The 13,983-nt window shown below is 35.6% G+C and overlaps 2 protein-coding genes across 3 annotated transcripts in view; both read right to left on the reverse strand.

The window, feature by feature from the left end:
• mbnl3 (muscleblind-like splicing regulator 3) overlaps positions 1-4,444 on the reverse strand; it is a 12,210-nt gene extending 7,766 nt beyond the window's left edge. Inside the window, exons 1-4 of one of the 2 annotated variants that reach the window (XM_077532464.1) lie at positions 4,228-4,444; positions 3,602-4,079; positions 116-280; positions 1-27 (exon numbers count right to left, since the gene is read on the reverse strand). The exon at positions 1-27 is cut by the window's left edge and continues 135 nt beyond it. In XM_077532464.1, coding sequence (XP_077388590.1) covers positions 1-27; positions 116-280; positions 3,602-3,778 — 369 coding nt within the window. In that variant the 5' untranslated portion in view covers positions 3,779-4,079; positions 4,228-4,444. Of the gene's footprint in view, positions 28-115; positions 281-3,601 lie in introns of both variants that reach the window. The other variant, XM_077532465.1, reaches the window with a different exon arrangement.
• A 3,104-nt stretch (positions 4,445-7,548) lies between these two features.
• atox1 (antioxidant 1 copper chaperone) lies at positions 7,549-13,105 on the reverse strand. The gene is made up of 4 exons (XM_077532789.1): positions 12,934-13,105; positions 10,541-10,616; positions 10,233-10,374; positions 7,549-7,899 (listed from the first exon to the last, which is right to left on the reverse strand). The coding sequence occupies exons 1-3, from the start codon at positions 13,093-13,095 to the stop codon at positions 10,250-10,252; spliced, it is 363 nt and encodes a 120-aa protein (XP_077388915.1). The 5' UTR covers positions 13,096-13,105; the 3' UTR covers positions 7,549-7,899; positions 10,233-10,249.
• Between the last annotated feature and the right edge of the window lie 878 nt (positions 13,106-13,983).

The raw sequence follows: 13,983 nt of genomic DNA on the forward strand, positions 1-13,983 counted from the left end.
GGGACTGCTCGTCACGGGGAACGTTGTCTACGGATTTCACAAAGAATATTTACAGTCACCCCCCAGATTTTTCGTTACTGTAGTTTAAGGAATTGCATGTGATCGGCGGACTCACGATGGGCGGCAGAAGCGCTCCGGGCAGCATGAAGTGCATCTGTTGCGCCAACATGATGGCGGCGGCCTTCTGCTGGATTAGGTTGTTCCTGCCGGTAATTTCCAACTGAGTTTTCAGGTGCGGCGGCGGGTGAAGGTATTTACAGTTCTCTCGCGCACAGCGGCCCTGAAAAAATAAACAAAAGTTGAACCAAACAATTTCATTTTGTCTAATGCTAGCTTGATGGTAAGATTTGATGTGAACCACGAAAAAAAATGAGCATGGATGCTAATTATAACATATTTGTAATGAAACAGAGTTGAACATACAACAGAGAGTTGAACCAAACAATTTCTTTTGATCTAATACTAGCTTAAACCTAACAGTTGATGTGAAACACCATAGACGGCTACCAGAAATTAGCATGGATGCTAATTATAACATGTTTGGAACAAAACACAAGGACATTAAACATTTAAATACGCAAAAGTTGAGCCAAACAATTTCATTCGATCTATTGTTATCTTAATGCTAACATTTGATGTGAAACAGCATAGACGGCTAGCATAAATTAGCGTGGATGCTCATTATAACACATTTGGAATAAAATACAAGGACATTAAACATTTAAATACACAAAAGTTGAACCAAACAATTTCATTTTGTCTAATGCCATCTTAATGCTAATAATAATGCTAATAATAATGTACTCACAATTTTAAACCCAATAAGACTTTGTGAACAATTTTTACTTCAATGAAGCTAACTTACATATTTTGGTAAGTGAAAGGAGAACAAGCGGCGCTGAGAGTCAAATCCTGACCTCTAGAAACACAATTTCACTAAAATAGTGTACGAAAGATTCTCAACTTAAATGCAACTGTTATTTTCGAACCCTGCAAAAGTGTTTGCCGCATTTTGTGAATTTTCCCTGATGGCAAACAGCAAGTTGAACAAACAAGACTGACCAGATAAAGTTGGCGAGAAACAAACAGATTGTCAAGTCTCACCACACAACTTAAGTTTAATAGGTGCAACATGTTCGGTAAAAGGTGCCGCTGCAGTTTCATGAAATCTGGTTGTTGGATCGACCCAAACTACTTTTAAGTTGCCAACCTGCCAAGATATTAAGAATATACCTGTTGACATGTTCAAATAGTAAATACGTCAATATTTACAACACTGCAACACTGTTACGTTTAAAGTGTATCTAAGTTATTATATATTTGCTGAAATGCTTCACACTCATATGAACTTCAAGTGAACCCATTTCTTCAGATGAACTGTACCAGACAGTGTGGCTGTTTAAAATGAGTCACTCCGTCTGGGGCAAAAGCGAAAACGAGAACTTTAATTGCTAATGGATAATCACATGCTTACTTGCAACACACTTACATCCAAACAGACAGATATGTTATTCTATGATAATGCAGCGTTGCACTATTGCGCTTTCCCCACCCCTTAGTAGTGCAACGCTATTTTTTGTAACCGGATAGGGAACAATTCCCAATAAAAAGAGAGGACGCAAGAGAATTGCCAGAGCATCTTTGACAGCTTGTACCTGGCAACTCTCCTCGCTGCGAGGAGAATTGTCTTGTATGTCTTGAATAAGTCTTGTCTTCTCATCCTTGTGTTGTCATTCTTATATGTTTGGTGTGTAATCCTAACAAAAACCAATGCTAGTTAGCATGAAGCTAGCAGAGCCTATGTGTGGTTGTTTAAAATACTTTTGTGTGTCAGTTTGGCTGCAAACTGCAACTGGGAGTGGCAATAAATGTTTTGAAACTTTGTTCTTTTGACGACTTGTCAATACCTGTCAGACTGCAGCTTGCAAGTTGATGCAAAAAATTAAATAAATATGACCTTCCGCCGGCAGCAACTCAAAAAACATCCTGACCAGGCAGTGAGGTATGGCAGATTGTTTGCTCTGTGCTAAAAACAGCTGTGCCACTCAGGAAAATCAAACGATCCAATGGCGACGCACTCCTGTGCTGTTGCTAGGTCGCCCTTTCCTAAACCCCCGTCCCCCACCCCTTCCTCCCTTCTCCATCTTCCTGCTGCTCTGGAGGACATAAATAGACCACTAATACATTCAAATTCAATAACCAAGGAGACGGCAGCGGCGGCGTCTGACTCGCACTTTCCGTTTGCTGCGGGTGACCAAACGTCTCGCAAAGTTACACTTTGAGCAGGATTTAAATTTGTTTTTAAAAATCACATCATCAGATACCTCAATTAGATGGCAATTCCGCTTTCATGCCCAGGGAGGGCAGCACTGAGCTCAAATTAGAAGACAATCGCGTAATAGAAGAAGAAGAAGAAGAAGAAGAAGAAGAAGAAGAAGAAGAAGAAGAAGGAGGAGGAGGAGGAGAAGGAGAAGAAGAAGAAGAAGAAGAAGAAGAAGAAGAAGAAGAATGAGGAGAAAAAGAATGAGAAGAAGAAGAAGAAGAAGAAGGAAGAGGAGAAGAAGGAGAAGAATTAGAAGGACAAGAAGAAGGAGGAGAATGAGGAGAAGGAGAAGAATGAGGAGACGAACAATAAGAAGAATGAGAAGAAGAAGAAGAAGAAGAAGAAAGAGGAGAAGAGGAAAAAGAAGAATGAGAAGAAGGGGAAGAAGAAGGATGAGAAGGAGACGAACAATAAGAAGAAGAATGACAAGAACAATGAGGAGAAGAAGAAGAAGAAGAAGGAGAAGAAGAAGAAGAAAGAGGAGAAGAAAAAGGAGAATGAGAAGAAGAATGAGAAGAAGAAGAATGAGAAGAAGAAAGAGAAGAAGAATGAGAAGAAGAAGAAAGAGAAGAAGAAGAAGAAGAAGAAGAAGAATGAGAAGAAGAAGAAGAATGAGAAGAAGAAGAAGAGGAGGAGGAGTAGAAGAATGAGAAGAAGGAGAAGAAGAAGGAGGAGGAGGAGAAGAAGGAGAAGAATGAGAAGAAGAAAAAGTTTGAAGGTTCTTCAATTGTCCAGCCAAAGGACAACTTCCTAGATTAGATTTATTATTTCTCATTATTATTATTTATTTATTAGCTAGCACTATACATTTCCTTGCACCGAATCCACAAGGTAGTGGCAAAGCGCTACTTTTGTCTAAATGAAACTCATCGTCAACAATAGTACTAAATTGGTTTACATTTTATTGTTTCAACTTTCAAGTTCTTAACGCATTCAAACCCCAAAAATGTGTCAAAACTTTTTTTTAATACTTTGTCCGTCCCTCCCAAAAACACGTTTACACGTTTTTGTTTTGTTTTGTTTTTTTATGCAAGAGCATACAGAAGGCTTTGATGCAGCTTCCGACATGAAGAGGTGACTTAAAGAAATGGCAGTTATTACAAAAACGGCCAACAGGTGGCAGCAGAGTATAAGAGATCAGCCAGGGCCATGTTGCAACAAGCTCTTTTTGACAGTGTTTTCACCACTTTTTTATGGTTTCTCTGTAAGGGTTTAAAGACACAAAAACGCAGGCGTGTGTTTGCGTCATCACTAAAACACTTTTGCAGTTTGGCTTACCTTGAGCGAGTCGAAGCAGGCGACCACCCTGCCGTTGTCCACGTGGCAGCCACGCGACGGGTGCGCAAACCTGCAGTCGGCGTCGGAGCGCGAGCAGGCGCCCCTCTGGAACTCACGGCACACTTCTAGGGTCAGCCATTTGGTGTCCCGCTGTCCCTGCGCGCTCACCGCCGCCATCACTGCGCACAAATTAAGGAGGAGCAACTGGGATGCAAAAACGTCCGCCGCTGGATTTGTTTGCCTTTTTATCGGCTCTTCCTGGGAAAAGTGGCAGCTGAAGTTGATAGTGGAGTTGAACGTCCATGGGTGGGGAATGAAACTACTTTGAGGACATTAGTTGTGGCATGGCGGTGAGGGGGGGTTGGGGGGGGGGGGGGGGGCAGTGGCAAGTGGCAAGCCCACCCTGCGATGAATTTATGTCAACATGCCGGCGGCAGAGGCGGTTCGTCCCAAGAAGTCACTCAGCAAGGTCGGCGTCCTTGAAACGTCCAAAAAAGAAAAAAAGAAAAGAAAAAGGTGTGGCTTGTTCAAGTGGGGCCTGCATGCCAGGCCAGCGGGCACAGTGCCCGACTCAGACAGCATTAAACAACGTCAGGCGAACACCTGCGTCCACTCCCGCTTCTTACTTGAGCTTCTTTTGCATCCTTTCCGTCCGCATCATCCTCGTCGGCAGCGTGACTGCAAAACGGCAGAAAAAACACACACGACGGTTAAGAGTGTGCGGCGCAGGAGGAAGAGGAGGAGGAGGAGGAAGAAGATGATGATGAGGAGGAGGGTGCTGATGAGGAGGACCACGAGGCAGGAAGGGAAGAAAACAAGCGACGACAAACAGGCGAGGGGAGCAGCCGGACAGACAGACGTCATTTCCGGTGATCAATACCACTTTTTGCATCTCGATACCAGCTTGAATACAGTACTTAACTCTTAACCAACACCGATATCAAGCACCACTACTAGTATTTTGATAACGTTTCCCAAAGAAAACAATGACAGATAATAAAAGACGTATAGCCCAATATAGCATGTTTCCTTTAAAATGAATGAAACTTTTCTTTTATACTATTTTTTTTTAGTTCCTGATTGTAAAATTGAGCATTTTGTTTTGAATATTGTAGTATTTTCACTTATGGCCTTATGCTGCATTCGAGGATCGTCGGAAGTAGGACTTTTCCGAGTTCAAACCAGGAAGTGTATACGGGAAATTCCGACTTCACTGGCGGATCCCACAATTGGGTACCATTAATATTCAAGAGATTTCTTTCACTGACAAAAAATGCACAAACAAGTTCATTAGACAGTGTCTTACTGGAACTCTTTTCCCTGGTAAAAGCAACAATAATAACATCGGAAATAAATATGATAAATCAGACATTACAAAGCTAAGATCACTTTATTTGAAACTCCCTATTCCACCAAAAGTGAAAGAGACACACTTTAAAATTTTGAATGTTGTTTATCCTGCTAAAGATTTACTTAAAAAACGATTTAAAATAGATGATAATGCATGTGCTTTCTGTGAGAATGGTGTAGAGACTATAGACTACATATTTTTTGAATGTGCTAAAATGCAAGTATTTGTGCAAGTCTGGACTGTAAACATTTTGGAGATCGACTTATATCAAGAGACATATTTGGAACTTTTCTTGAAGACAAGAACAAAGAACTGTGCTATAATTTAATTTTATGTTCAGCCAAATTCTTTATTCACAAACGAAGACTTCTTAAATCGCCCCCCTTCTTTGCTGTTTTTCTGATAGAATTTGAGTTATATTTATAATCCCTTGATTGTTTCAAGTCTGAGCGATATGAAAACATTTATGTATTATTGTCGACTCTTGTATAACCCCTTGGAAGTGAATTTTTGTTTGTTTTGTTGAGCTTTGTATTCATTGTTTTGTATTTGAAAATGTGAAATGAGTAATGAGTTAAAAAAAAAAAAGAAAAAAAAAAAAGACTTCACTGGCGGACAATGTGACGTCACTCTGAATGGCAAAACACAATTTACTCGAGTATAAAATGGGCTCCAGGTGGAGTGGTGGAACCGTCACTTACCTTCAGTGCCGGTTGGCGCGGGTTCGCTCCTCTGCCTGGGAGACCCCATGTGGCTTACATGAAGTGAGCTTGTGTGTGAATGAGTGGTTACCAACAAAAAAAAAAAAGTATAAAACTAGATAGCTTTCTTCATTCATAAATATTCGACATAACTCCACATAAAGCATGTGACAGTATGTCGCTATCTTCCTGCATGAAATTATACGGTCAACTACTTAACTATATGGAATGCTTATGAAATAAGATTAAAAACTATAAATGAAGCAAAATTGCAAAAAGGTAAGTTTTCTAAAGGTCAAAATTAGTTTTGAGGACCAAAATAAAAAACAATTGGTCACTATCCGCCATTTTGGTTGTTTACGTTCGTTCTTTCAGGGCGGAACTGGGAAAGAAACAACTCAGATATATCCGACTTCCGACCATCCTCGACTGCAGCATTACTTACAATTTCTGTTGAATTTTATTTTATTTTTTAATTTTATATATTTATTTTGTATTTTATTTTCAATGTTCAAGAATGCTTATGCTCAGTCTGTGTCAAGTAATTTGTTATTTGATGATACAAATGTGCCTTGTTTGTTTGTGTATAATTGCTAAAAAACAAACAAACAAAAAATTTATCATGCAAATAAAAAACATTTTTTTTGGCATTGTGGCGTTTTGTCGCAATTATTAGCGACTGCCACCCTCTGGCCTAAAGTGTAACTGCAGCCTCTGTGTCAAGCTCGTGCACGGTGCTTGTGCGAGTACGTAAACCTTTATTATATTTTTTTTTACTTTTGTTGGAGTCTGAGCTGGAGTTTGGGATATGCCTATTCTTGTTTTATTTTTGTATACCTCTTCCACTTTCCAATATATGTCTGCAAGGACGAGCATGACGTCACCTACCACCCCCAAGAAACTGCGGGGTGGTATAAAACGCCACTTTTTCTTTCTTTCTTTTTTTTTTTTTACATACAAATAAAGCAGCCTACTTTGACATTTATTGTAAAATTAGTTGTTCAAATTGCCACTTTCCACTTTACAAGTCATAGTCAAACTCGAATAAATGAGAGACGTTAGCGGTTGCGAAGGTGGTTCGATTCCAGCAGCGATAGGCTTCAAAAATGCATGGTGCCATTTTGTGGACGCGTGTGGTATTGCACCCTTCCGTTGACTTGAGCCCTGCTCGAAGACACTTTCACATCCGGGCAACACACTTTGCTTCAGTCATTTAATCTGTCCGCCCACCACTAGTGGGAGTAGCACATTTTTACAATAAGAGCCAGAGTCTTTCAAAATGTCAGAAAGTTCTTTAAAATAATAATAATAATAATAATAATAATAATAATAATAAAACCTAAATAAATACAAAACCAAAAAATGTTTGATACTGATTTATATATAAATAATAAAAAAAAATAATCATGTCTCAATTTGGTACTTACTACATTACAATGTCAATGTTTAAAAATGAACAAATTTAAAAAATAAATTAAAAAATAAAATTTTGCACATCTCAATTTGGTACTTGTGAAATTAATGTCACACCTTAAAAATGAACAAATAAAAAAAATAAAAAATAAAATGTTGCATAAAATCTCAATTTGGTACTTTTGAAATGAATGTCAACGCTTAAAAATGAACAAATAAAAAAATAAAATTAAAAAATAAAATTTTGCATAACATCTCAATTTCGTACTTTTGAAAATAACGTCAATGCTTAAAAATGAACAAATAAAAAATTAAATTAAAAAATAAAAATTTGCATTACATCTCAATTTGGTACTTTTGAAATTAATGTCAACGCTTAAAAATGAACAAATTAAAAAATGTAAAACCAATTGAATTAAAAAATAACATTTTGCATGATGTCTCAATTTGATACTTTTAAAATATCAACGCTTAAAAACATGAACATTGAATGTTGTAACTTTATTTGCATTGACAACGTACAATCCACAAGTAGCGCACACAATTCATTTTGTTTTCTTGCTACAAAAGTGTTTAATGTGTTTTTTGTACAATTTATTTTTAGTGTTGAATCTTCATTGTGGCGTCAAAGAGAGAAATCAGAATGTAAAAAATAATAAATCAGAATGTAATGGCGTCTCTTTGATGACTTAGCAGGGAATGCTTGAAGGCATATAACGGAAGTAACGATTGATTGTTAAATTGAAGAACTTTGTAAACGTTCGAGAGTTGCTGGCACGACGTCCGTGATAGAAGACGCTTCCTTCATTGGGCACTGCAAAAAAGTCCTCGTCCTTGAGAAACAAACGACACAGCAGAATGAACACAAACGTCAACTTTTTGGAGTATAGTTTACATGATTTTGTGATGTTTGTAGATTTTATGCCAATTATTTTTTTTGGTTGTTTTTACAGTAGACAGACCACATCTGAATTTCAAGTTGCGCTCCCTCAGCGCAATACCGCTTTGCGCCACAACATGCCAAGGCAGCATTGAGCTCGACCGGAAGACGTGCAGCAAAAAGCAAAAGTTCGTTCTTACCATTGATGCTAATTTCCGTTAGCTCTTCGATGGCATTCAATCTAAATATTGAAAAATCATCATTTCTTTATGTGTTGCTGCTCCGCAGTTGTTTTAAAGATTTGATTAGATTTTTTATTTCAAACACGTCTAAAAATAATAATAATTAAAAATAATGAAAATAAAAATTGTGAAGCTAAAACTTGTAAATACAGCAAAAAAAAGAAAGAAAAAAAACAATTGAAGCAAAAAAGAAACAAAAGTTAACATCATATTAGGCAACAAGAGATATAATAAAGTAAGACAGTCATCAACTCAGTCTGTTTGAAAAGAGTACTTCGACCCCTTCATCTCCATTTCAACATCAAAATAGCAAAAGTTTTGTTTTTATTATAATTTGTCAATTTTGCGAAATATAGTAAACTATTAGGCTATCTGCAATATTATAAGACTTAAATATACTATATATACACTTGTCTTTTACAAAAAAGAAATAATAATAATAATGATAATGATAACAATAATAACAACATTTATTATCAACTATGTATTAGGAACCATAGTAGTAATTGTGGAAATAATGGTTATTATGGGAAACGCTTTGTTTACACGATAATAATAATGATAATAATAATAATAATAATAACAACAACAACAACAACAACAACAACAAGATGATAACAATAATAACTATGCTATTATTATATATTAATAATTTAATAACAATAATAAAAACAATTACTAGTATTATTAGTATTATTCTAATAATAATAATAATAATAATAATAATAATAATAATAATAATAATATACCTAATTATTATTATTATTATTATATATTAATAAAAATATAATGATAATAATAAAAAATAATTATATAATAATAATAATATGATGATGATAGCAATAATAATTATTATGTAATAATAACAACAACAACAATAATTATTAGGGCTGAGAATCGTTGACTGTCTCACGACTCAATTCGATTACGATTTTTGGGTCTACGATTTGATTCAGAATCAATTTTCGATTCTCGATTCAAACGATTTTCGTTTCAAAATGATTTGATTGACAAATTATTTCTGCTTCAATTTAGTGATATGCACAACATTGTCATGATCTACTCCAGTCTGCTTTGAAAGACAAAATGACAAATAGAGACATTAAAGTGTCTTTTTTTGTTATTGTTGAAACATTTATTAATTTTTTTTTCTAAGTGCCTTTTTCCACAAAAACAGCATGTGGGCTCCAACTGCCTTTTCCCCTTCTTCTTGATTTCTAATTTAAATAAAAATCGATTTTTGGATATTAATATCGATTCAATTCGATTAATAAGTGAGAATCTCGATTCTTTTATGAATCGATTTTTTGGGACACCCCTAATAATTATTGTCAACTATGTTTTAGGAACCTTAATAGTAATTATGGAAATAATGGTTATATTATGGGAAATGCTTTGGTTATACTCTAATGGGGATTATAATAATAATAAAAATAACAATAATAATAATGCTAATAATGTTAACAACGATTATTATTATTATTATTATTATTATTATTATATAATATGATAATAATAACAATTATATAATAATATAATTGATATTAATATTAATAATAATATATATGAATATAATATATAATAATACGATAATGATAACAACAATTATTATTATTATTATTATTATTATTATTATTATTATTATTATTATTATTATTATAATACATAATTGACCCCCCAAAAAAAATCAAAACATGGATGCTCATTTCCATGTTGTACGTACGCATCAACGAGCGGACTCACATAAAAAGATGAGGTTTAGTTGAACAGTTTTGATGTCGACTTTGATTTGACCCAGCTGAAGTAGTAAATTGCTTGTACGTTCAGAATTGCCGTCAAATCAAATGTTTGCTAGTCATTTCTGTTAGAATTTCACTAAAGGGGCTTTCATTGCATTATGGCTTGCCTTGGTTGAATATTTTGGTGTTTAAACATGTTACATTTTTTCCCTCTGTTTTACATGTGAAGTTTTACACGCAAACTGAACGTATCCCGCCGATAACCGAGAGGTTGACTGTCGTACACAAGTTGATGGCTACGTCACCTGTTTTTTTTTTTTCCTCATTTGGTACCGTTGTAGGTGACCTCCTTGCCACACTTCTTCAGCGTCTCCAGCAGAACGTCGGCGTCCTTGTCCGACTCGATCCACACCAGCTGCTTGGGCAGGTCGATTTCAAACTTGACGTCTACGGAACAAACGCAAGTTACATTTTACCACTGGGAAGGAAACAAGAAGAAGATACGTTTTTGGGAGTGAAGGACAAAGTATTAAAGTATTTACACGTTTTTGGGTTGGAATGAATTAAATATGGATGTATGGCCATATGGGCCCAGCCCGGGTTCGAGTCTCACCTTCCAACCTGCTGAGGATTCGGCTGACGGCGCCCGAACATCCTTCGCACGTCATGGCCACTGCAAACTCGTGTTTCTGTCGAGTTGCACAAGAAAAGAACGACCGCCTGGTCATAAAATTCAAAACATTCCTTGGAATTTTTCGGTTTCTATTGTGGACGAGTCAGCGTTTCTCGTCAAATAGTTTACTGCAACATCTCACTTTCATCGATTACTGTTCATCAACATTTCTTTATTTGGTACTGATTAGACAAAATCTAATGAATAACAATTATGCAATATCGCACGAGATGCTACTTCAAGAGTCGTCACAAGCCAATCTTTTTCAAATTAATTATCTATTTCATCAAATAATCACATTTTCGTACGGATTATTGGTTGAAGTTCCCTCAATTAAAAAGTGCTTTTTGAATGGCGTAAAAAGGAGTTTTATGTAGAACTAGACTAAGTGCAATTTCTGGAGAAATTGCATGGGAATTCTCAAAGCACATTGAGATAAATTATGAAACGATAACCTCCTGGTTACTGGACCAACTGTGCCACTGAGCAGTATCAGACATCTGCTAATGATGATAAGTTATATGTATGGAAGTGGGCGTGGAAAGTGATAACTTAGAAAAAATTCAATGCCTGTCCCATTAAAAATGAATGGAGAAAAGTTGATATTAAATGTTAAATTGTTGCAAATACTGTAAGTAATGTGGAATCAGACGATATATACCCCGGGAAGCGTGAATTTTTTAAGCTAGTTGAAATCTGAACAGTATAAATTGTAAGTATAATGTGGGAGTAGTTAGGCGGCAAAAAAGTGTGGAGAATAAAAATCACAATAACATATGTGGGAATGCTTCAGCATTACCACAATAAAAATGTCTTTGTTGATGCGTCGGTGCCAAACTGTTTGTTACCACTTCTCTAATGTCAATCGCATTTGTTACTATACTACACATGCAAATATTGAATATTTGTATAATATATTCAAGTAAGGCTGCTCAATTATAGAAAAAATAATAATCATGTTCTGCGATTGGCTGGCAACCAGTCCAGGGTGTCCCCCGCCTACTGCCCAGAGCCAGCTGAGCTATATATATATATATATATATATATATATATATATATATATATATATATATATATATATATATATATATTAGGGGTGTGAATTGCCTAGTACCTGACGATTCGATTCGTATCACGATTCACAGGTCACGATTCGATTCGATACCGATTAATCCCGATACGAATTTATAAGTCGATTGTTGCGATTTTTTTCATTCAAATTTAGAAAATACTAATCAGTAAGCTTGTAGAGTGTAAGATTTATATGAAAATGTATTATTTATTTATCTGAAATTTCAGTCTTATAGAGGTTGTAATCTGTTTCATGTTTGAACAGCATTAAAATAAAATATTAAGGCTTAATGTTCCGTTCATATAACATTCTTCCATGCTCAAGGTGTGAATCCTAAAAAAAAAAAAAAAAAAAAAAAATAAAAAAAATAAAAAATAAATCGATTCTGCCGATTATTGAATCGATTCGAGAAACGCGCGATGTAGTATCGCGATATATCGCCGAATCGATTTTTTTTAACACCCCTAATTTTATATATATATATATATATATATATATATATATATATATATATATATATAATAGAAACACTATAATTACGCAAGTTCATTTTGGACCAAACACAATTTATAATATATTTATAATATATAGTTAATATATATATAATTTAATATATATTTATTTATTTATTTATTCATATTGGCATATTTGGTTTCAAAAAGAGAATTCAGTCTCATCAGAGAATATTTACTGTTGTGAGGCTGAAATTTGCACCTCTGAATTGGAGTAATATATTATAATTATTCAAGCAAACTTTAATTGTAAACATTTAATTCAGCAGTCTATTTTAAACGTTTATTTTTACCTGATATATTTTTCGAGGCTTACAAAGTAAGTATGACAGATAAAGCATCTTAAAGAAGTCGATCGTTGATGATTGTGCAAGACAAATCAACTTAATAAGTGGATGAAATTGAAAAGGCATCAAAAAGAAAGACCTGAGCGAAAAGTGAAAATTGTACTGCAGTTCTACCACGACCCAAACACAAGCGTGTGCACTATTTTGGACGCCCAAATCCAACTAATTTAACAGCAGTTACAGTTCGAACCCACACGATTTGTGTCGACATGAATCCACATTACGCATACGCGACATATTTAACACCTGGTGGAAAACAATGAACAATTGTTGTGACGTGTCTACCAAATAAAACCGAATTGCTAGCTTAGCAGCGACGCCACTGATAGTAACAAAAGCCACCAGAGGCATGCTAACGCAAATCAACATTACGATAGAAACATGTCTGTCCACAAAACTCACGGGCATGTTTATGATGATGTGGCGTCTCTCTGGAGATGAACTTTTACCACCGAGTGGCGAAACCCCCCCCAAAACAAACAAGCTACCAACTGACTCAGGTTCTACAGTTAAGCTAACATCCAAACGGAAAAGCACTTCCGGTTGCTGAGTGTTCCGCTGCATTTTACAAACTAAAGTTCAGTGATTTACTCCTATGTCGTATTAAGCATTTACAGCACATGTGTCACGATCCGGTCCTCGAGGGCCGCAGTCCTGCAGGTTTTGGATATTACCATATTTCCCTTCTTCAACACAGCTGATTCATGATCAGCTCATCAGCAAGCTATGCATAAGCCTGATAACGACCCTGTTAATTGGAATCAGATGCACTTCGAGTAGGGAAATCTCTAAAACCTGCAGGACTCCGGCCTTCGAGGACCACAGTTTGCCAACCCTGATTTACAGTGTCCTACAATTAAAAACAAAACAAAATAAAACAAACCCACCTTTATCAATTTGATCTGTATTTTATTTTGTTGGTCATTTTCGTTTCCTGTTGTTTTATGATGTTGTGACATTCCGTACATCCAATATTTGTGATATTTCCGCAATGCAAATGCTTGCTTCCTCTACACGGTTATCAACATTATTTGATCTGAACTCATGAAGTAAAGTTAGCAGCTTCAGGAAGTTTATCTAAATAAGTTAATCATATATATATATTTTAACTTACATTTATGTATAAAAGGAAGTGATGTTAACAGTGTCAGTTAATTTTACAGTGTGTGGGCTCCCTCTGGTGGGACGCGAATGAACTTACTGGATTAATTGCAGCGTTGGCAAAAAATAAATAAATAAATACAAATTCTGCACTCCGTAGCCGTTTCGTAAACTAAATAAATAAATACAAATAAATAAATAAATAAAACATCGGTAGGAAGTGACATGCACAACACAAACCGGGGTGTTAAGCCAAAGCACGTATTTAACGTGGAGGAGGAAAAAAAAAATTCTCGGTACGCCAATAAACAAAACAATACAAAAAAACGGATACACAGGTTAATTACAGTA

This window comes from Festucalex cinctus, chromosome 9 (assembly GCF_051991245.1).
Source record: "Festucalex cinctus isolate MCC-2025b chromosome 9, RoL_Fcin_1.0, whole genome shotgun sequence".
Lineage (NCBI taxonomy): Eukaryota > Metazoa > Chordata > Actinopteri > Syngnathiformes > Syngnathidae > Festucalex > Festucalex cinctus.

Excerpts from the sequence above, each read along its gene's own strand:
- atox1 (XM_077532789.1), bottom strand. The coding sequence starts at position 13,095 with ATGCAGCGGAACACTCAGCAACCGGAAGTGCTTTTCCGTTTGGATGTT. Across the intron at positions 10,617-12,933 it reads ACATCATCATAAACATGCCC|AAACACGAGTTTGCAGTGGC; the intron begins GTGAGTTTTGTG and ends GCAACTCGACAG. Across the intron at positions 10,375-10,540 it reads AATCCTCAGCAGGTTGGAAG|ACGTCAAGTTTGAAATCGAC; the intron begins GTGAGACTCGAA and ends TTTGTTCCGTAG.